The sequence below is a fragment of the Culex pipiens genome, unplaced genomic scaffold, assembly GCF_016801865.2.
Source record: "Culex pipiens pallens isolate TS unplaced genomic scaffold, TS_CPP_V2 Cpp_Un0013, whole genome shotgun sequence".
NCBI classification, from domain to species: Eukaryota; Metazoa; Arthropoda; class Insecta; order Diptera; family Culicidae; genus Culex; species Culex pipiens.
This window is the reverse complement of record NW_026292830.1, coordinates 197,616-220,947: the sequence shown is the minus strand read 5'-3', so window position 1 is coordinate 220,947 and position 23,332 is coordinate 197,616. Positions and strand designations below refer to the sequence as shown.

At 34.2% G+C, this 23,332-nt stretch overlaps 1 protein-coding gene across 1 annotated transcript in view; it reads right to left on the bottom strand.

The window, feature by feature from the left end:
• Window positions 1-387: 387 nt before the first annotated feature.
• LOC120429169 (uncharacterized) overlaps window positions 388-23,332 on the bottom strand; it is a 99,231-nt gene continuing 76,286 nt past the window's right edge. The window contains exon 4 of the mRNA XM_039594381.2: window positions 388-745. Coding sequence (XP_039450315.1) covers window positions 698-745 — 48 coding nt within the window. The 3' untranslated portion in view covers window positions 388-697. The remainder of the gene's footprint in view (window positions 746-23,332) is intronic.

The following is a 23,332-nucleotide window of genomic DNA, read 5'->3' as shown; positions in this document are numbered from 1 at the left end:
TTGGAATTGGTGACATTTAGCAAAAATTGTGTTGATTAAATTAATTAATTCAAAAAACGTCTGTTTTTGAAAGTAAATAAAAACTCACTAAAATTACAATTTAAAATCCAATCCATTTTCAAAAGTGATCTCAATTTTAATTGGGCTTGAAATTTGAGCAAACGCATAAAAAAAATCTAGGTATTTTGATTATATTTTAAAAATTGCTTGAACTTAGTAAAAATACTATACAAGATTCTATCACGGGAAAAAATCGAAAGTTTACTCTGCAAACATTCATTTCTGGTATACACAATAATATGCTTAAAAAAATAAAAAAATAAAAAATCGATAGCAACAATAATCTCGAAAACAGTCTCAATCTGCTCCGAATAAAGATTGAACAATAAACATAATTTATTTGAAGAATTTTTGGTTTGAATTCTTTTCCTCTAATCTAGAGGAGAAGTTAAAAAATAATAATTTATTAACCAATTCAATCGTTTTGTGACAAACGAAGATTTAAACATAAATTTGTTTAAAAAGTTGCCCAATTTTATCCTCAAATATACATAATTGTACCATCTGTGATACATTCTTCTCTAAAGATAGTTATTTTTGCATTATTCTTAATTCTGGATGCATTTTTGGAGATTTCAAATATTTTTAAATGTCTGCATTTTTTTTTTGTGATTTTTATGTAGTGTTTAATGATTATTTACAAGAAGAAATAACTTACCCTCGAACGTCCTCGTGGTTGTGGATACTGTTTGCAGGGGAAAAAATGGACGAAAAAAGATGCAGCAATTAGTGACATTTTATGAAATGGATTGTTTGAGTTTTTGTTATTCTTTACAAACAAATGAAAAATGGAAACTGTATATATTTGGGTGGGAGATACGTGCCACACACACACACTTACATGTTTACAAACAGTTATGGTACATTTACAGTAACAGTGGAATTGGGTGCAGGAAATCAAACAAAAATTAAATTTGAGAAGCTTAAATAACAAAAAAAAACAAGATTGTTGAAGAAGGCAATAAAATACATCAAGACAAACACATTATATTATGAGCTTTGGGTTTGAAGCAAACAATATTTTATAAAACACGATCTTTTGGATTCTTTAAATTTTTAAATTGAAGTTTGAAATGGGGGTATGAAGGCAGATATTACAATAGAAATCATTTGAAACTGAATTAAAAAAGCTTGAATCATATAACTTCAAAAAAAAAAATCCCAAAAAAATGCCTTAAAATATTTCTTTAAAGTTCTTTCCAAACTTTAAATTCACACTTAAAACAATCTCACAGAGCAGACGTCTTTCCTCAGCCTCATTGGCTCACTTGCTCTTTACGGTTTTATGACACTTGCTCAAATTGCAGGAAAAGCCTTTTCGTCCCATTTTCCCCCCACATTTCATGCCCTCCCACCAACACACACGCCCATCACTTTTATTCGGAATGAATTGCACCCAAATTGACACTCGTCCTGGCGGCCTGGCGCGCTCGTAAAGCTTGCCTTTATCTTCCCTCTTCCAAAAAGTTTCCGAAAAGACGTGTGAATATGACCCAGAGACATCAGGAAGTGGCCCCGCACAGAAATGCATCGTTTTGACGTTTTATGGCACTCTTCCTCAAGCCATAACTACTTTTACCTTTCGACGACGAATTTTCCCCTACTTCATCGCGCACACGTAAAAGTTATTATTCGCCAACTTTCACGTGCCGTGTAATGACTGATAATTGATAATTTCCCCCACCCGTCTGCGTGGTTGCTGGTTGGTGACGTGGAAAACCACCCCCTCCCCAAAATAAGGTTTTCCACAAGTTTTTGCCTCCCCCCCCCCCTTGGCAAAGAAAAGCCACCAACGACGGAAAAACTTCTCCGCGGTGTGTGGTGGCGCCTTTTATGGTGAAAATTATTGATAAAAAAAGTTTACGACGCATCTTTTCACACCGGAGACATAAAAATAAATTCTGCTCTCTTGCTCGGCATAGTAACTGTCACAACAACAGCTTGCTTCTTAAGCCTCACTCTCTCTATTCAGAGAGCTGGTGGTTGTGTGGATCAGAAGAAAAGGTCTACAAAAAATTCTCCAGATTATGAAAGTTTTCTTTTTCAGATTGCACTGAATGTTTTTAAATAAGTTTCAAAATCCTAGACTTTTTTTATGAACTGAATTTATTTCCAAGGATCTAGAGTTGGAATCGAAGTAGTCAAATTCTGAGAAGTGCTAGTAGGAGTTTCGCCAACTCTGTAGCAGGAAGTTTTTGTTTGAGTCAGAGTCGGTGGATTCGTATCTATTAGTCTTTTATCTCAAAAAGCCGGAGTAGGAGTCGCTGAATCTCAAGAAGCCGGAAAGTGGAGTCGGAATCGCTTTAACAGAAACCTTACTCCACTGCCCTAAATATTATGAAAAGATTCCAAATTTGTTTTTCTACGTTTCATGAGCATTTATTAAATAGATCAAAATCACGAAAATGTTTACAATTTTTACAATGATGATCATATTTTTATTTAGGTTACCATTTCTTAGAAGTGTTATTGGTATGAATTTCTCAACAGAATTAGAAATTAATTCAAAAGTTTAATTCCTTTCAAATTTTCCGCACAATAAATTATATAATACTCACGTCTGTTCCTTGAAAAATATCATTTAATTAAAAATATATAATTTTCAAAAAAGAAACCATCAAACAAAAAAAAATATGTCAAAATCTTGTAAATATTCGAATCAGGGACGACAATATAGCTTTTTATTGTGAAATTTAAACTCCAGCGATAGCAATGAGGATTATCAGAGTTTTAATATTATCGTCAGTATTATCTATCAAACGACCATCTACGACAGGACTGCCCACGAAGCCATTTCCAAATGGCTCAATGATTAGCCGTTCATGAAATATTATTGAAATAAGTTGAGTGTCTAAATTAAAATATAAGGGTATTTCTCTACCAACTCACATGAAATCGGGAAAAGTTGCCCCAACCCCTCTTCAATTTGCGTGAAACTTTGTCCTGAGGGGTAACTTTTGTCCCTGATCACGAATTCATTTTTTGATATCTCGTGACGGAGGGGCGGTACGACCCCTTCCATTTTTGAACATGCGAACAAAGACGTGTTTTTCAATAATTTGCAGCCTGAAAAGGTGATGAGATGGAAATTTCGTTTCGAAGGGACTTTTATGTAAAATTGGATGGCGATGGCGATGATGGCGTACATAAAATTCCGAAAAACGTATTTTTCGTAAAAAAAATAAAAAAAGACAAAGTTTCTAAAACTCTGCCATTTACCGTTACTCGACTGTAATTTTTTTAACATGACATTTTAAGGGAAATTTAATGTAATTTTCGAATCTACATTAACCCAGAAGGGTCATTTTTTTATGTGAAAAAAAAAATAATTTAAAAAATTTAGTTTTTTTTAGCTCTGCAGGATTATTTTTTAGAGTGTAACAATGTTCTACAAAGTTGTAGAGCAGATAATTACAAAAATTTGATGTATAAACATAAGGGGTTTGCTTGTAACATCATGAGTTATCGCGATTTTACGAAAAAAAAGTTTTGAAAAAGTTATTTTTTGCGTTTCTCTTTGTTTCGTCGTCCGTTTCTGTCGCCTGTGACCATGAAAAGCCATGATCGACGACGACCAACTTTTTCAAAACTTTTTTTTCGTAAAATCGCGATAACTCGTGATGATTAAAAGCAAACCCCTTATGTTAACAAATCAATTTTTTTGTAACTGTCTACCCTACAACTTTGTAGAACATTGTTACATACTAAAAAATAATCCTGCAAAGTTAGAAAAAAACAAGAAATTTAAAAATGAAAACATTTTGATCTAAATGAAAGAATGACCCTTCTAGGTTAATGTAGATTCGAGAAGTTCATTAAATTTCCCTTAAAATGACATATTCCAATTTTTTTTAAAAGTTGAGTAACGGAAAATGGCAGAATTTTACAAACTTTTTTACTGATTTTTCAATGAAAAATACTTTTTTTTCAGAATTTTGAGTACGCTATCAAATCCCTTTAACACAAAATTTCCATCTCATCACCATTTCAGGCTGAATATTATTAAAAATCACGTCTTTTTTCACATGTTCAAAAATGGAAGGGATCGTACCGCCCCTCCGTCACGAGATATCAAAAAACGGATCTCGGATTCATGATCAGGGGCAAAAGTTACCCCTTAGGACAATGTTTCACGCAAATCGAAGAAAGGTGGGGCAACTGCTGTGTGAGTTGGTAGAGAATAACACATAAGCTTAAGATCAAATGTTAGAGCAGTATTAAAAAAATAATAACAAACATTTATTTGTTTTTTTTTTCTTATATTTCTATTGCTTGTGAAAAAAAAACTTGAATTTGTTGACTATAAATGTAAAGAAGAATCTTGTAATTACATTTTTAGCAGTTTGACTGTGTTTTCTTTAAATTCAAGTTTAAGAACATGCATGAAACTAATATTTAAAGAAAACCAGTAAGCAAGGCTGCTAAAAATGAAAAGTTTCAAATCAGGTAATAAAAATATTTTTTTTGTTGAACTTCAATAATTTATAGAAATTTGTAAAACAATGAATTTTAAATTGTAATTTTTTTGAAATCATTTTAAAAATGTTTAAATTAAGATGCACAGCACCGCAAACAATTGAGGTCCAATAAATCCTGAAAAAGTTAATATGCAGCGACCGCAGAAGTTTAAATTATTTTAATACATTAATGATTGCATGGTATTTTTTACAATTCAAAATTAAAGTAACTCGAAAAATGTTTTAAAAGTATTAATTGTCTTTGTTTGCAATACTTCTTTATTGTTATTTTTTTTAATTTTTATCAAGCATTATTACCGACCCACACCTTTTTTTGATTCGCACCCCTGATCTTCGAAAGATTCTTTTAGAAATTGAACATAATTTCCATTATAAAACGAAATAATTAAAACAAACCAATGTTACAATTAAAAGTTAAGACATTATTTTCCGTTTACCGAAAAATTTGTAGATAAAACGGGAGTTCCCTAAAATTCAAGCGGAAGCCTCCTTTTTTGATTTTTTTGCGCCGTGGTATTGATGTTGTGCAGAAAAAAATGATGGAACTAAATATGATTTAATTTAAATCAATTTACTATTCATGTTGAATTTATCAGATGGTCTAGAAAATTCAAGTCAAGCAAAACAAATTTTGCCTGATGAAAATAAACTATTAAATTTAGTTAAGCGTTTAAAAGATTTATTGGTGATATATCATTTAGAATGGTATCAACCCATTCCCGCCAAACGACAAAATTTAGATTTTTTTTTTTTCGTTTTTGCTCACCATGACCGAATGAGATGAAAATTGAATTGATATTTTTAAATAAATATCTTAAATAAGATTGTTTATGTAAAACAAGTTAGAGACCCGAGATATTGAAAAAAGCTTTGCTATTTTGTTCAAGAGCTCAAAACAGTAAGACACGCAGACATTTTAAATTTATTGTCCGATTAAACAGATAGCTTATAACATATTCTCATGAGATCGTATGATGTTTACATGCAGTCAAGCCATTAATTGATTCTCACACTTATTTTGACCATTAACGTTGCTCTCCTAAACAACTTTGTTTCAAAAAATTAGTCAAAGCCAAGAACAGAACAGTTGTCAATAATAATAAATATCAGGCTAATCCTGAATTTGCTAATAGTGTTGAACAGAGCTTATTTTGCGAAGATTTTTAAACCTCCACACAAATTATTATTTTCAATAAAATCCATGAATAGAGTTCTTTATTGCTCACCAATATCGTTTTTCAAGACAATTTACGCGTGTTCAAAACATATTTTATTTTGAAAAATATGAGTTAGTTATTCATTTATAATTTCAGCCTTTGTACAAAGATTAAAAACTTTGTGAACATCCATAAAATAAAACTGGTTTGTCCTAAACTATATCAGTTTAAAAAAAGACAGTGTAAATCATGATTCAAACATAAATAAAAGACTTATTACTTTTGGATTTGAAAAGAGCTGAGGTATTATACGGCATTTGAAAATTTGTGAAGTTTTCAAAATTCAAAGTCCTATAAACATATGAAAGACAATAGCTTATAGGTCCTGGATATTAAAAAGTACCTAAATACTGAAAACAAATCTTCAAGGATTTTTCTAGTTACATTTTTAAAATTAATTGCTTTTGTATAACTATTCTTTTGATTCATTGGTGGCAATTTAAAATAAATAGCTTCTAAATCCAGGAACCAATCAGATTAAGATAAAATTGTACAAAATGGAAAGTTAAACAACTAAACCTACTGAAAATCCAGGGTCTTACTTGACAAACCCAGGCCCATTCTCAATAACGCCACCTTAAGCACACAAACACTTGGCCCCGCCGATTTCCTTCCCGGGCATCCCTTCCGGAAGTTGATCTAACATAAATTATCAACCGTTTTACGCAAAGATGATTTAGGAGTTGGAGCGATATTCGCCACCCATATGCAAGTCGTTTGGCGGAAAGGTGTACCGACGAAGACGGAGCATGACTTTTGCAGAAGAGTCTCCGACTATGGTGGGGTGGGTCGAAAATAGGTCATAAATTATTGATATTCCTTCGTTGAGTTTTGGTACTTTGAAGCTGCGAAGCTTGCGAGCTTCTTGAAACTTGTTGTTGTTGCTGTTTGTTTCCCCCTTGGGGGAGAATTTTCTCTTTGTTTGAACAAACAACTTTGCCACGCAGTTGCAAGAAGTCGGGCTGCGATGGATTACTATTCCAAGCCGGTGATCTTCTTCTTGGGAGCTTTCGGGTTTTTTTTTTTAATTTATATTTATTTTGATTTTCTCTTCCATGTACATTCATTCAGTTAAAATATTATTGAGTGTCCAATCACAATCGATGACTTTTCACCTCAATTTTAAATACTAGCAACTTTCATTTATTCATGAAATATTCTAGCTTTCGCTATTCAGTGATTTCAAATGTAGGAGGTCCTACATGTACAAAAGGGAAAAGGGATACCTTAAAACTAACTTATAAACTATACAAAGAGCGGATCAATGCAGCTGAAGACTGCAATGATTTTTGTCGAAATGCATCAATTATCTTATTGGACATAACATCCAAAGTGTCAACTTCGGCTAATTGATGAAGTTCACTGGTGCTGAACCAGGGAGGAAGTTTCAGAATCATTTTCAGAATTTTGTTCTGAATCCTCTGAAGTTTTTTCTTCCTGGTTAAGCAACAGCTTGTCCAGATCGGCACAGCATAAAGCATGGCAGGTCTGAAAATTTGTTTATAAATTAACAGTTTATTCTTGAGACAAAGTCTAGAATTCCTGTTTATAAGTGGATACAAACATTTAATATATTTGTTACATTTAACCTGGATACTTTCAATGTGATCCTTGTAAGTAAGGTTTTTGTCAAAAGCAAGTCCAAGATATTTCACTTGATCCTCCCACTTTAAATTTACCTCATTCATCTTTATAATGTGATGACTTTTTGGTTTAAGAAAATCAGCCCTTGGTTTGTGAGGGAAAAAATAAGTTGAGTTTTTGCAGCATTTGGAGTAATTTTCCATTCTTTCAAATAAGAATTGAAAATATCCAAGCTTTTTTGTAATCTTCTTGTGATGACACGAATGCTTCTACCTTTGGCGGAGATGCTTGTATCATCAGCAAAAAGTGATTTCTGACATCCTGGGGGCAAATCAGGCAAGTCAGAAGTAAAAATGTTGTATAAAATTGGACCCAAAATGCTTCCTTGAGGGACGCCAGCACGTACAGGTAGTTGATCAGATTTGCTGTTCTGATAACATACCTGCAGAGTACGATCCGTCAAATAATTTTGAATAATTTTCACGATGTAAATCGGAAAATTAAACCTTTTCAATTTCGCAATCAAACCTTTATGCCAAACACTGTCAAATGCTTTTTCTATGTCTAGAAGAGCAGCGCCAGTAGAATAGCCCTCAGATTTGTTGCTTCGAATTAAATTTGAAACTCTCAACAACTGATGAGTAGTTGAATGCCCAAGGCGAAATCCAAACTGCTCATCAGCGAAAATTGAATTTTCATTAATGTGCGTCATCATTCTATTAAGAATTATTCTTTCGAATAATTTACTAATAGATGAAAGCAAACTAATGGGCCGATAGCTTGAGGCTTCAGCAGGATTTTTATCCGGTTTTAAAATCGGAACTACTTTGGCATTTTTCCAACTACTGGGAAAATATGCCAAATCAAAACATTTGTTGCAAATTTTGACCAAGCTACTTAAAGTTGCTTCAGGTAGTTTTTTAATTAAAATGTAAAAAATGCCATCCTCACCAGGAGCTTTCATATTTTTAAATTTTTTGATAGAGCAATTCCAGCCCAAAACAGGAATTTTTTAGGTACTTTTTTCTCGACCCTCTCCGATTTCAATGAAACTTTGTAGACATGTTATCCTAGGCATATATAAGCCATTTTTGTGTATATGGAGCCAGTAACACTCGATAATGACATTTGAGAAGGGCGTACGTGTTTTCAATATTTTTGTATTTCGTAATTTAAATATTGCTGTATCTCGAAGCCGTTGCATCGTATCAAAAAGTGGTCAAAGACAAACTTGTAGGAAATTTGACGGGCTTTCCGAAAAAAATACACTGAAAGAAAAAAACACTCAACTTTTATGAGATTTTTTGATTTTTAAGTTTAAAAGTTAAATTTGAAGGTGAGCCCACGATTTTTTTTCGCTCAAATTTTTTGTGAAAATAGCCTAAGATGTTACAAAAAGACTCACAAAAAATGCAGGATGGAGCAACTCACCTAAAAAAATACAAAAATCATTTACTGAAACTGTTTTTTTGAAAAGTGCTCTAAACGTCAAAATTTTCAAAAACCGAATACGGGAATCGATTCCTTAGACAATTTTACATTAAAGTCTCCATATTGACCATTGTCCTAAGTCCAATCCTTGTAAAGTTACAGCGGTTTTAAAAATAAATATGTTGAAAAAATAGGTTTTTTGATGGTTTTTGGCAATTTCTATATGACGGACTTGATTTTTCAGTTTCGAAAATATTTTTACCGAAAAGCTCGTCCAATTTCCCATAAGTTTGTCTTTGATCACATTTCAATTGGATGTATGGGCTTACAGATACAAGCTAATTTATTATCCAGGTTACTTTACTACACTGAAAAAATATTATGTTTTCAGTTATGAGCAATGTAATTAGCTTATATCTGTAAGCCCATACATCCAATTGAAATGTGGTCAAAGACAAACTTATGGGAAATTGGACGAGCTTTTCGGTAAAAATATTTTCGAAACTGAAAAATCAAGTCCGTCATATAGAAATTGCCAAAAACCATCAAAAAACCTATTTTTTCAACATTTTTATTTTTAAAACCGCTGTAACTTTACAAGGATTGGACTTAGGACAATGGTCAATATGGAGACTTCAATGTAAAATTGTCTGGGGAAACGATTCCCGTATTCGGTTTTTGAAAATTTTGACGTTTAGAGCACTTTTCAAAAAAACAGTTTCAGTAAATGATTTTTGTATTTTTTTAGGTGAGTTGCTCCATCCTGCATTTTTTGTGAGTCTTTTTGTAACATCTTAGGCTATTTTCACAAAAAATTTGAGCGAAAAAAAATCGTGGGCTCACCTTCAAATTTAACTTTTAAACTTAAAAATCAAAAAATCTCATAAAAGTTGAGTGTTTTTTTCTTTCAGTGTATTTTTTTCGGAAAGCCCGTCAAATTTCCTACAAGTTTGTCTTTGACCACTTTTTGATACGATGCAACGGCTTCGAGATACAGCAATATTTAATTTACGAAATACAAAAATATTTAAAACACTTACGCCCTTTTCAAATGTCATTATCGAGTGTTACTGGCTCCATATACACAAAAATGGCTTATATATGCCTAGGATAACATGTCTACAAAGTTTCATTGAAATCGGAGAGGGTCGGGTACAACCGATTCCCTATTTGACATGGAATTGCTCGATAATAGATTTTATTTCATTCAGATCCGTATTAAAAACATCATCTGATGAAAACTGTTGTTCAACAATATTCTGAAATTCTATTGAAATTTGATTTTCAATAGGACTCAAAACATTTAAGTTGAAATTATGAGCACTCTCAAACTGCTGAGCAAGTTTTTGAGCTTTCTCCCCATTAGTTAATAGAATATTATCACCATCTTTTAAAGAAGGGATTGGTTTTTGAGGTTTCTTAAGAACCTTTGAAAGTTTCCAAAAAGGTTTGGAATAAGGTTTAATTTGTTCGACATCTCTTGCGAACTTTTCATTTCGCAGGAGAGTGAATCTGTGGTCAATAACCTTTTGCAAATCTTTTTGAATTCGCTTCAGGGCAGGATCACGAGAACGTTGATACTTTCTTCGACGAACATTTTTCAGACGAATCAGAAGCTGAAGATCGTCATCAATAATGGGAGAATCAAATTTGACTTGGACTTTAGGAATAGCAATATTCCTAGCATCCAAAATTGCATTAGTTAAAGATTCCAAGGCTGTATCAATATCAGCTTTGGTTTCTAAAACAAAATCATGATTTAAATTGTTCTCAATATGATGCTGATACCTGTCCCAATTAGCTTTGTGGTAATTAAACACAGAACTATTGGGTCTGGTAACTGCTTCATGAGAAAGTGAAAAAGTTACTGGAAGGTGATCAGAATCAAAATCAGCATGAGTCACTAAAGGACCACAATACTGACTTTGATTTGTCAAAACCAAATCAATTGTTGATGGATTTCTAACAGAAGAAAAGCAAGTTGGCCCATTCGGGTATAAAACCGAATAAAGACCAGAAGTGCAATCTCTGAATAGAATTTTACCATTGGAATTTACTTTTGAATTATTCCAAGATTGGTGTTTGGCATTAAAATCACCGATGATCAACAATCGAGATCTATGCCGAGTAAGTTTATTCAAATCCCCTTTGAAATAATTTTTATTTTCCCCAGTGCATTGGAAAGGCAAATATGCAGCTGCAATCATAATTTTCCCAAAAGAAGTTTCAAGTTCAATACCCAAACTTTCAATAACTTTTAACTTAAAGTCACGTAACGTACTATAAGTCATACTACGGTGGATAACTATTGCAACTCCACCGCCATTTCGATTCATTCTGTTATTGATTATAACTTTATAATCTGGATCACTTTTCAAATAAGTGCCAGTTTTTAAAAATGTTTCGGTTATAACAGCAACATGCACGTTATGAACTCGTAAAAAGTTGAAAAATTCATTTTCTTTCGCTTTTAAAGAGCGAGCATTAAAATTCATAATATTGATGGAATTACTTAGATCCATGATTAAACTTCAGGGTAAGAACAACATCATTCGCAAATTTTAATCCAATCTGGATAGCTTCCATCATGGATGTAGCATTACTCATTGTTTGAATCAAACCAAACAGTGAGTTTTGCAAAAAAGTCATTTTTTCAAACGTAACATCGCCGAGATCAGAAGATCCCAAAGCGTTGCCAGCAGAAAAATTTTCAAATGAAATTTGAGGTACCTGCCCAATTTGAAAATTGGTAGAGGATTTAAAATTCGTGGATGAACCCGAACCCGAAACGACGTTGGCATAAGAAATGCCATTGCTGTTACCTAACTTTTCCACGGTAGGGGTATTTCTAGCATTGTTCGAGTGAGACAGTACGAACGTTTGATTTAAAGATGCAGGTACAACCTGACTTTGAGAAAATTTCGGTTTGGATTTCGGCTGATGCTTAGCACGAGAATCCAAAACCTTTTTTCTGATGGGGCAATCCCAGAAATTTGATTTGTGATTTCCATCACAATTTGCACATTTAAATTGGGTGACTTCTTTCACGGGACAATTGTCCTTGTCGTGAGAAGAATCCCCGCAAACCATGCATTTTGGAACCATGGCGCAATGATCAGTACCGTGACCGAATGCCTGGCAACGCCGGCACTGGGTCAGATTCTGGCCATTACCGCCATGTTTCTTAAAATGTTCCCACTTTACCCGTACATGGAACAAAAACTGAACTTTGTCCAAAAGTTTCAAATTGTTGATTTCATTTCTGTTGAAATTAATCAGATAAAATTGTGAAGTCAAACCAAAGCGAGAAATATTCCCGTTTGATTTTTTCTTCATTGGTATTACTTGGGATGGGGAAAACCAAGCAACACCTTAAGTTCGTTTTTGATCTCATCCACCGACAAGTCGTTGGAGAGACCTTTCAGGACCGCCTTGAATGGACGAGCATTCTTGGTCTCATACGTGTAGAAATTGTGTTTGTGGTTTTTCAAATAACCAACAAAAGTTTGGTGATCTTGTAAAGATTCCGTCAACAAGCGACATTCTCCTCTTCGACCAAGCTGGAACGAAACCTTCAAATTGCAAGTTTCCTTGCAATTCTTCAGTTGCGTTCGAAAGCTGGCCAAATCGGAGACGGAAGTCACTACAATTGGCGGAGCCTTTACTCGTTTCTCGACGGCAGTAGGCTCAGTACGAGGAGAAGGATCCTTGTCAACAGTTTCGGATAAAACACCGAAACTGTTTGCCAATGGAATTGGAGGATTGACCTCACTTTCAGAATCAGAATCAGACCTCGGATGAGGCTGTTTTCTTTTTCTGTTTCCGTTAGCCGATTTAGCGTTCAAACGCTTCACCGACGTAACGACCAAATCTTCAGAAGATTTGCGTTTACCTTTGTTTTGACGCATTTTGCAAGCAGAGTTCTCTTGAAAAGATGGCTTTGTTTGTAAAATACAACAAAATTTCAGGTGGGGTTAGTCTTGAAAAGACTGTTTAGAATTTTGGAAAATAATTCAGGTAGTCTTTAAAAAGACTGTGAATTTTTTTTTTGAAATAACTCTAAGCTTAGGTAGTAAAAAATACCGCAGCTCTAGTGTCCGTTCACCTCGAAGGTTCGCAAGACACTGAGCTTTCGGGGGTGTTAAATTGTTTTACACCATTAATGGCAGTTTTTCGACGTCGACGTCGAAGAAGAAGTTTTCGGGTTCAACCTTATGATGTATGGAGAGGTGGCGAAACTTGCTGCTTTATGGGACGGAATGGACGAAGGAGTCAATCAGTTGACCTGAAAATATGGCGACGAGTTGGGCAGGGTAAAGTGCTAAAATTGAGCACGTCTGGCTGGCGATTTATGACCATGCCGGGACGGTTAAGATTCTACTGGAGATAGAAGTGGCATTACATAAATTTCCAACTGTAACAATGTGTTTTGGTTTGGAAAATTGATAGCTTTTTACGAGGGTATCCCGTTGTTTAATGGGAAGTAATTATGAAACTGGAAGTCTCTCAAACTATTAGTCAACATTAGCCTTTCAACTTCATCAACACTGAGTTAAACTCTTAAAATCTGCTGAAGTTAAATGTTGTCAAAAGTTTAAAAACTCTTTGATACTTCTCTAATAAATATTTGTACAAAAACTTCGTCTGCTAACTCTTCAAAGTTGTTAAATTTGTTAAAAAATCTGCAATCCTAGAATATTTCAAAATAAGACTTTCAAAGTGCTTATTAACTGACTAACTGAATCTGTAAAACTTATACATTGCATTTTTATGAAAGCCTTCAAACTTTTAATGTTGCAAAAACTTCTCATTTTTTTCATTATTTTCTACATCATCAACTTTTTGGTCTTAGGTGATCGCAGCAATCCTTGGTCGCGGTTGGTTGACAAGAATTTGCGCTCCGCGTTTTTTTTGGTTTCTCCTCGTTTCGAATTTTTCATCGTGACGTTTTACGGTTCGCGATTTTTAGACTTTCCGGCGGGACAGTTCCGTGAGAAGTTCTTTCGGTAGTGTAGTGGTTTTGAGTAGTACCAGAATTCAGACGGATTTTTGCAGGTTTTCATGTGATTTGGGTGTTGTGAAGAAGTGACACTTTGATGAGAAATCTCGGTCACCGAACGGAGTTTTTTGAAGCCATTTGTTAAATTTTGGTCAGAAATTTCTGCCGATACAGGAGGTAGCCTTCAAGAGAAAAATGGGTGGATTTTCCAAGTTTTTATTGTTGTAAAGTTGTGAAAATTGCTGAGGAAAATGTTGAAGGAGTTGAGTAGTGAGTGAAGGGGGCGGGAGTAGGCAACGTTTGCTGAGATTGGCGGCTCGATTTCTGAGCGGCTCAAAATACAGGCGGCTCGAGAAGTCGCCGGATTCGTGACGAAATAGTGAATGTAATCGCTGCCGGTTTGGCGGATGATGCTGCTTTTCGGGTGAGAAACTTCTGATTGGAAATATGGAGCAGCCGTGACTGACTGGTTACGGTGTTCGCTTTGTAAGCGAATGATCCTGGGTTCGATTCCCATCTGCTCCAAAGGAGAAAGATCAGGAAATATGAATTTTTGAAACTCTAAACATGAACGAAACATCAAAGTCGCTCGAACCGGGGTTCGACCCCCGTCCTTTGGATTGGTAGAATTAGGAATACTACTACTACAAACTATATACGTGCTGGGTCTTTGTCCATTTGACAAGGACTCGGAAGTGCTAAATAACGTTTGAATCCGATTGATGCAAACGTTCTTTAGGGCGGGGCTTGTCGATTCAAGCTGAAGTACCTCGCGCACGGCTAGCCTGCGTAGAAATGGGTCACCGAAGCTCGGCAGAGCTAACACCTGCCAAATGCCTATGCGAGTTATTTGCATGTATAGGATTTAAAATCTAAAATACATGGAAACAACTCAATTTGTAAGAAGCGACTGCGTGGTCCCATTTGGTTGGTTGCACACACACACACACACACACACACACACACACACACACACACACACACACACACACACACACACACACACACACACACACACACACACACACACACACACACACACACATCAACTTTTTGGTCTTAGGTCTCATAATCTTGGAAAGTCTACACAGTTTAAATGTTTGTATTTTTCAACTCAACACATTTTTTTTTTTCAAAATTTGAGAGTTCCAAAATTTGTCAAGTCTTCACTGTCTCTCACCGCTCAAATGTCTCCAGTTTTCACCATTCATATAAATGGCATGACATGACAAACTACCACAAAAGAGGCCCGGAAAAGCTTCATTTTCCCACCCCCCTCGTCGTCGTCGCTGTCATCACTCCCACCCTGAACCTGCGCTCCATATGCTTTAATATAAATATTTCCCGTTGAGCCGTGGTGCCAATGACGAAAATGCATCATGCCAATCTCTTTTCCCCCGAAAAACGCAAAAAACATGCACCTGCTGCTACTCACGCAGCTTTTTTTTGTGTATTATTTTTATTTTGCTCACCACATACTCCGACCACGAGGATATTAAAATTAATTCGGGGAGTGTGGGATTCTTTCCGCGTTTTTTTATTTTGGAAGAACCCTGCTTTTAATTTAAAATTCTGGCACATTTTTTAACATTTAATTTTTTCTCAGCGATTTTCAGCAAGATATTTGTAGTCTTTGAAGAATTCTAAATGGAGATATTTCAAAACATGTCATACGAGATTTGATACATTCAGCGCATTCTGATCAAATGGGCAACTTTAAATAATTTTGATTTTTGAATATTAAATTTTTAACTATAATCATTTAAGGGGTTACATACATGTAGAAAATCACAAAATTTCATATTACAGAAAATTTATTGAATCCACTCAAAAGATGATTTTCAATCACTCCTGAAAGTTTCATGAAGATATTACTTGAGTAAACTGAGTAAGAGACAATTTTAACCTCAACATTTTGCCGTGCATAAAGCGGACTGTCAATCTTTCTGAGCGTTTTTCTCGAAACACCGAGTTGATAACGGGTGCCACGATATCTCGAGATGGGATGGACCAAATTGACTGAAATTTGGGGTGAAGACTCTCAAGACATATCCCGTGTGCATGACGAAGCCCGATTTTGAGATTTTGTTAAAAAAAAAATACGACAATCAAAAACTGTAGATTTTTTATATGAAAAAAAAACAAAAATATTTTTATCTTTTTTTTAAATAAGTTTTTTGAAACTACTGACTTCAAATAGCTATATCTCTGCAATGATACAACCAAATGTCTATAAATTTGTTTTGATAATAGATGAAAATGCATATTGTAATGCCCTGATAACAGATTTTAAATAAAATTAAGTGTGTGCTCACACCAACCTCTAACTTTTTTGTCGATTTACATGTATGTAACCCCTTTATCATAAAATCATAAACAGTGGTCCAAAGCGTCTCAAAAATGATAGAGGCCACAAGTTGGAATTCAGTGAATTAACGTCAAAAATAGATGTTTTGCGATTATTAGGCGATTTTTCATTATAAACTTTTTCATCAACGAAGATAGATCCCAGTGCAAATTTTGGATCGAGTGTCGTGTCGATTCAGGCTTGATATCGAACCAAAAATCTCAACGGGGAGGGGAAGTTCAAGCCAAAGTAAAACCTATACTTTACTTTAGCAAAAAGAAAACCTTTTGGAAATTGAAAGGTAATCCCAATTAATGTAAAATTTGTTTTAAATACTCGTTCATGGTCTGGACTATGGATAAAGAAAGAAATTTTGGATATATTTGGAATCGGAAAATGTTCGTGATGGTCGCAAAATGAGCTTTAATTTTTTTAAAGGGTAAGTATATTTACACGAATTGATTTTGTCAAAATTCAACCATTTTATCATCGAAAAATGTTGATATTCAAAATCTAAAAAAAACTATCAAATATTTGAAATTGAAGAATGAAATATTTCAATTCAAACAAAGATAGAAGTAATGTTTTCTTTGTTTAAGGGGTAACTTGACTTGTCACGCTGCCAATATTTTTTATGCTTTGATTTTTTAGATTATTTTTAATGATGGATATCAAAAATCCAAGAATGTAAGCTTGTTGTATACATGTTTGTGAATATTTGGTGAAAGTTCGATGCAATTTGGATGATTTTTAGGAAAACTGAGTGGTCCATAAACATTGTAGTTTTGAAATATTATTTTGCTTTTACAACGCAAGTTTCCCGTTATGAACCTAACAATATGGGTATCAAAATTTATGATTTTCAAGCACCAACTCAAAACTGGAGTTTGGGAACGCTTTGGTGGCCACTGGCAAACCCAGAACCGGTTCCGGAGAATTCCGGGGAACCTACGGAGTGGTCAATACTTTATCAAAAAAAAAAACAGCAAAACAGGATTCAAATTAAAGCGCATCCAAAATCATTCTCATTTATGATCACCAGAACCGATATTGGAACGATCTGGCCACTTTGAGACCGATTCCAGATACCCCGGTGGAACCCCGGAATACCACGCAGTTATTCCCAAATTATTTTTCTTCAAGCTATATGGGTGTCAAAGTTCACCTTTTTCAATATGGAGATCATTCATACAGTCCAAAATCATTTTTGGACCGACCTGGCCACTTTGGAACCGGTTCATGCAATGCTAAACGATCAAAACATCAAAATATTTGAGATCCAGCCTTGCATAGGTGTATAAATAACTTAATAACTTATGTTCCTATATTTTTTGATAGGGTTGTCAGATCTTCAATATTTTCTCGTTGGAAAGGTCTTTTAAATACCTTTCTTAAATTGTATTGCATGACATATTTTCTTACAAAAACCACCCTTTTAACAATCTTCCGGACTTAAGTCGAAATCGTTTTTAGCATAATTTTTGTAGTACTTTACAAGACTTGATAATTTTCTACAGCGACTTATAGGTCACCGAGACCGATCGAATCAGCCCAAAACCGACAATATCGGTTCAGCCAGTGCCGAGATAATCGAGTGACAATTTTTCGATCAACATCCTACCACACACACAGAAAATGATTCTGAGTCGAGAAATTTCTGTGATATCTAGCTTTTAGGTTTTGGTGCAAAATATGTTTGTACACCTTTCGAAAAATTAACATAAATAAAGTTATTTGTTGACAAATCACTATAAATCCAGTCTCCTAACTCCAAATAGGCATCCTTGACTGATTAAAAAAATAATTTGGATTGAAAATAAAGTTTACTAACTACGTAGTATTAAAGTTTGTATAACTCTGGAAATTCTATATAAAACTTATCTAAACTTAATTTTGCAAACTTTCAATTTAACTAAATGTCAATATATTACCATAGAATTGCTAAATAAACATTCTGGAGTGGGTATAACACCTTTTTAGGGGTCTTTGTATCGATAGAATAGATTTTTCGTTGGAATTTCGTACCAACCTGGAATTACGTCGTCGGAAAATCCGCCGGCATCCAATCCAGTCCACGATTCACAAGTCAACCTATGTGGCATCGGAAAGGGCATACAATTTACGATCTTTTGATACCCATACACCTAGGTTTTCTATTAAACCCACGTTTTTAAATACCTAGGCAAAAACGTTGTTATGGTTTAGTTTGAGCAACCTACCAAAAATGTATGGAATTTCGTAATTTTTGTTCTCGTGGATCAAACTTACTTTTTGCCCAGGTATTTAAAAACGTAGATTTTAAAGAAAACCTAGATGTTTGGGTATCAACAGATCGGAAATTGTATGACCTTTCCGATTCCTCATAGGTTGACTTGTGAACAGTGGACCGGTTCGGATGCCGGCATATTTTCCGACGTCGTAATTCCGGGTTGGTACGAAATTCCAACGAAAAATCTATTCTATCGATACAAATACCCCCAAAACGGTGTTATACCCACTCCAAAATGTTTATTTAGCAATTCTATGGTAATATATTGACATTTAGTTGAATTAAATGTTTGAAAAATTAAGTTTAGATAAGTTTTATATAGAATTTCCAGAGTTATATAAACTTTTATAATAAGTAGTAAATAAACTTCATATTCAATCCAAATTATTTTTTTAATCAGCCAAGGATGCCTATTTGGAGTTGGGAGACTGGATTTATGGTGATTTGTCAACAAATAACTTTATTTTTGTTAATTTTTTACAAACTTTTTTTTCACCTTTTTTGATTTTTGTAATAGTATTTGTTATATAATTTTTTATAGAAATCATCTTTTCATGAGTTTTTTTTTTGCAAAATGTTTGGCATGAGGTTCTGAACAAAACGTATTACAAAGTTTCTGTCAAACTTTAAATTTTTTACATGTTTCATCACAAAGTGTACATAGTGCCCAAGGGGTGTAAATACTTTTTTTACATACTGTAATAATGAGTTGAAACAAATATTTATTCCCAAACAACACAATTTCAACCCTTTTGCAAAGCGTTACTAATAGTTTCTAATTGTCGCTGACCAACTCATTGACACGAAAAAAAAGGGTTTGGCCATACTGCAACAAATAACTCTTCCCATACTCCCACACACAAACAAACACTGAGTTCCACTCTGACAGATTGATTAGTTTTAATGACATGTGAAAGCCGGCGGCAAAATTGCGTGAAATCCGCTCCAAATGGAAGCAGCTAAATTTTCAACACAACAAAAAAAGGTAATTTGCACCGACTGCTATGTTTGCACGAGTGTGTGTGTGTGTGTGTGTGAGCGGGCAAACAGAAAGCCAAACAAATTATGCGTTGTGGTTTAACGTGTTTTTTGTGCAAATACTGTCAAACCACACACTGTTGGATGCACCGTAGCGAACCTTACCTCCAATCAAGTTGAAAAAAGAGTGAAAACAATGGTTTATTATAAACTGTTGAAAGTTTATGAAAAAAATCGGTTGGGGTGTTCATCAGGTGAAAACTTATTTTTTAAAAATTGTTTAATTTTATTAATGCCTTAATCGCATTTCCGCCCAGTTGACATAATCCGACGCGGATTTGCCCAACTGACCCTTTTCCGCAATGTTCATGGCTAATACCCACATAAATCGCTGCCAAGCGCGTGGGGACGAGCTTCATCACGTGTGGTTGCGCTACTCAAATTTATGGTTCACGTGAACTTTTGATCTCACCTCCACTAATGAGCTAGTTCCAATCACAATGCGGTTCAGGTGTTTTGTTTTTGTTCCGCTCAACACGCTCATATATATTTTTTTCTGAATTTTCCATGATACTGCATAATGTTGCCCCAGCGTGCATCGAATTCCAATTAGAAATTCAGTGGCGTGTGAAAACCATTTTACACAGAATGCGTGCGGGATTCAAATGACCCCCCCCCCCCTCCCCTCCCGTTTGCCGCAGCAGCAAGTGATTACTTTTGTGTCAAACAATTTTGAAATTACACCAAACGGGTTCCATTATTGGGTCCGTGATCAAAGTGTGGTCAGCCTATTGTTTATTGCTTTTCCGGGATAACTGACCTTTGTGGTTTTGTGCTCGTAATTGTCAATTTGACCAACGGAGATTGCAATCACTTTTCATCATTTCAAAATAATCTTCTATGATTTCAATAGAGCAATTCTAACCCAAACCCGGAGTTTTCCAGGTATTTTGTACATGACCTCTCCGATTTCAATGAAACTTTGTAAACATGTTTTCCTAGGCTTACATAAGCCATTTTTGTGTATATGGAGCCAGATGCACTCGGAAATGACATTTTAGAAGGGCGTATGTTACTTAAATATTTTTGTATCTCGCAGCCGTTACATCGCATCAGAAAAGGTCAAAGAAAAGCTTGTAGCAAATTGGACGGGCTTTTTGAAAAAAATGAAAGAAAAAAAAACGCTACTTCTATTTTTTTTTTTATTTTTAGGTTAGAAATTTAAACTTTCAGGTGATGCCACGATTTTTTTTCGTTCGATTTTTTTGTAATATCCCCTAAGTATTACGAAAACCACTGTCCTAAGTCCAATCCTTGTTATGATACAGCGGTTTTAAAAATAAAAATGGCTGGACATTTTTATTTTGTGGTTTTGGACCAATTTTAAGTGACAAACTTGATTTTTCAGCCTCGTAAATATTTTTACCGAAAAGCTCGTCTAATTTTCCATAAGTTTAGGTAGCTAATTAAGTGACGCTTAGAGAAATTCATTTTCATCGGTTCGAATTACTTGTGAGGCTGTATCTCAGAAACTAATTGCCCGATTCTCAAAGTTCCAGAGAGAAAACTGTAGGAAGTTTTCACTTTTCTTCAAAAATATTTTCACTAGAGGTGCTTTTTTCAAATAAATATTTTTTTAAATAAAAAAAAATTAAGGAAGTGAAAAATAAATGACCAAAAGAGTTATAACTTGAGAACGGTAAATTTTATCAAAAAATTATAACAGTTCTATTCGGTTTGTAATTTCCAAAATCTCCAAAATATTTTCCAAAAACATTTTTTTCAAAAAATCAAATCTCTCCAAATCTCTCCGGTCCCGGTGGCATTTTTCGAGACGAGATTTGTCTGATCACGACTTCCGTCGGAAGGGAAGTAAATGTTGGCCCCGGACTAACCTAAAGGTTAGGTCGTTAGCTCAGTCCAGGTGTAGGAGTCGTCTCCCTGGGTCCTGTCTCGGTGGAGTCGCTTGTAGGCAGTTGGACTAACAATCCAAAGGTCGTCAGTTCGAATCCCGGGGTGGGTGGAAGCTATGGTGTAAAAAGAGGTTTGCAATTGCCTCAACAATCAAGCCTTCGGACACATAGTTTCGAGTAGGAATCTCGTTATCGAGAACGCCAAGGCAATGCTGTAGAGCGAATAATTTGATTTTTGATTTTGAATTTTGAAACAAAAATTCGGACTTTTTTCATATAGGTACCTATTAAAAGTGATTTTTAGTGTTTTTTGTTCATATTATTCATATTTTCAAAAAAAAAAAACACTGTTTAAAAAAAATATATCTCCTATATCAGCTTTTACACCACCGTGCAATATGGCTTAAAAGTTGTCATTTATAGTAGCCTTAAACAAATCAAATAAATAAAATAAAAATTTATTTTATATTATATAAATAGTGAATATAAATTAAATACAAAAATTAATAATTTTTTCTAAGTAACTATTTTTTCGAAAAGTTCAAATCATAACCTACAACTTTGTCCAAGACATCAAATCGATCAGAAAATGTCTTCTCAAGATACAGAATTTCGTAAACCTTCAATACCCAATCTGTACGACCAGCCCCCAAAATTGTATGGTGTCTTGTATGGAAATTAACTCGTGATGCAAAATGACTTCTTTTGACATAGGGAATGCATGTACAAAGTTTCATCCAAATCGAAAATTGAAAATTTGGAAAATCGAAGCTGGAACTATTTTATTTTTCAATCACTATTATTTTTTGATTTGAAACGTTAAAAGTGAAAAATTATTAAAAGATTCCGGTTAAAAAATATTTGTTTTTTTCAATAAATTATAAATACAATAGATTTTGTCAAACAGTTTGCCTATTTTTTAAATAATACAGTCCAGACTCGATTATACGAAGGCCCTGGTAACATTTCACTTCGGATAATCGAAACACAAAAAAATAACTTTCGTTGTCTTATTTTTCATTGTCGAGCTGAACTATGGCCCATTAACTATTCTAATTTAGAATTTTTAAATCCAAGATGGCAGCCAAAATTGCGATGATGAAATAGTGAAAAAATGTTTTTTTTTTATTCATAAGGCAATCAACCATTCAAATTTGACTAAAATGGGGCTGCAGAATTCGAATTTGATGCAATAAGCAAGAAAAATGATTCAGTTATCCAAAGTCCCATACAAACCTTTGGATAACCGAAGATTCGGATACTCGAGTCTGGATTGTGATACCAAGTGTTACAAAAATTATTATAAATTAAATTTTTTCGAATCTTTTTTTAAATAATTTATTCCCTTTTGCTAAAAATCAAGAAAACAGAAAAAAATACTGATTGGTTAGTGTGTCGTTTGCTGCGTGTTTGAGATATTTTAACAAAATATTCTAATATTTCAAAATTTCAGAAAACAAAGAATTTTTTTCCCAATTTTATTACAGATTTGGAAAGATAATTTATTTTCCTACATAGAAATGTCTTGTAGAATAAACAATATTGTACCTGTGCTTCCCCTGAATTTAAAATGTAGCGTGACGGGACAACATCGTAAAACTGGACTTTTAAAAGGCACATCAAAATAATCGCTACAGTTTTGCCAGTTTGATTTTTTTAAACTTTTGTGCTTCTTTGATAATTACAAATTGATAAATGAATCTTTTGCTACTTGAACTGAATGAATTGGTTGAAATTTGAGTTTTGCCAGACATTTCTTTGCGTGACGGGACAACGAAAGGAGCAGATTTATGAAAAAACTCCTCTCCCATTCAATGGCTTGCAGACCTTATTTGGTCAATATTTTTGGCTTTAAAGGTAAGAAAACGCATTTAAAGCACATTGCAATTATTGAATCATAATAAAAATGAAATCTTTCATTTAAAAAATCACATTGAAAATTGAAAAAAGTGACATTTTGGTGTAGCTTCGCTAAGAATCGGTCAAAAACAGTTTTTGGCATTCATATCAAGCTGATTCTAGAGTGCTGTGACATTGCCATAAATTTCCAATGTTT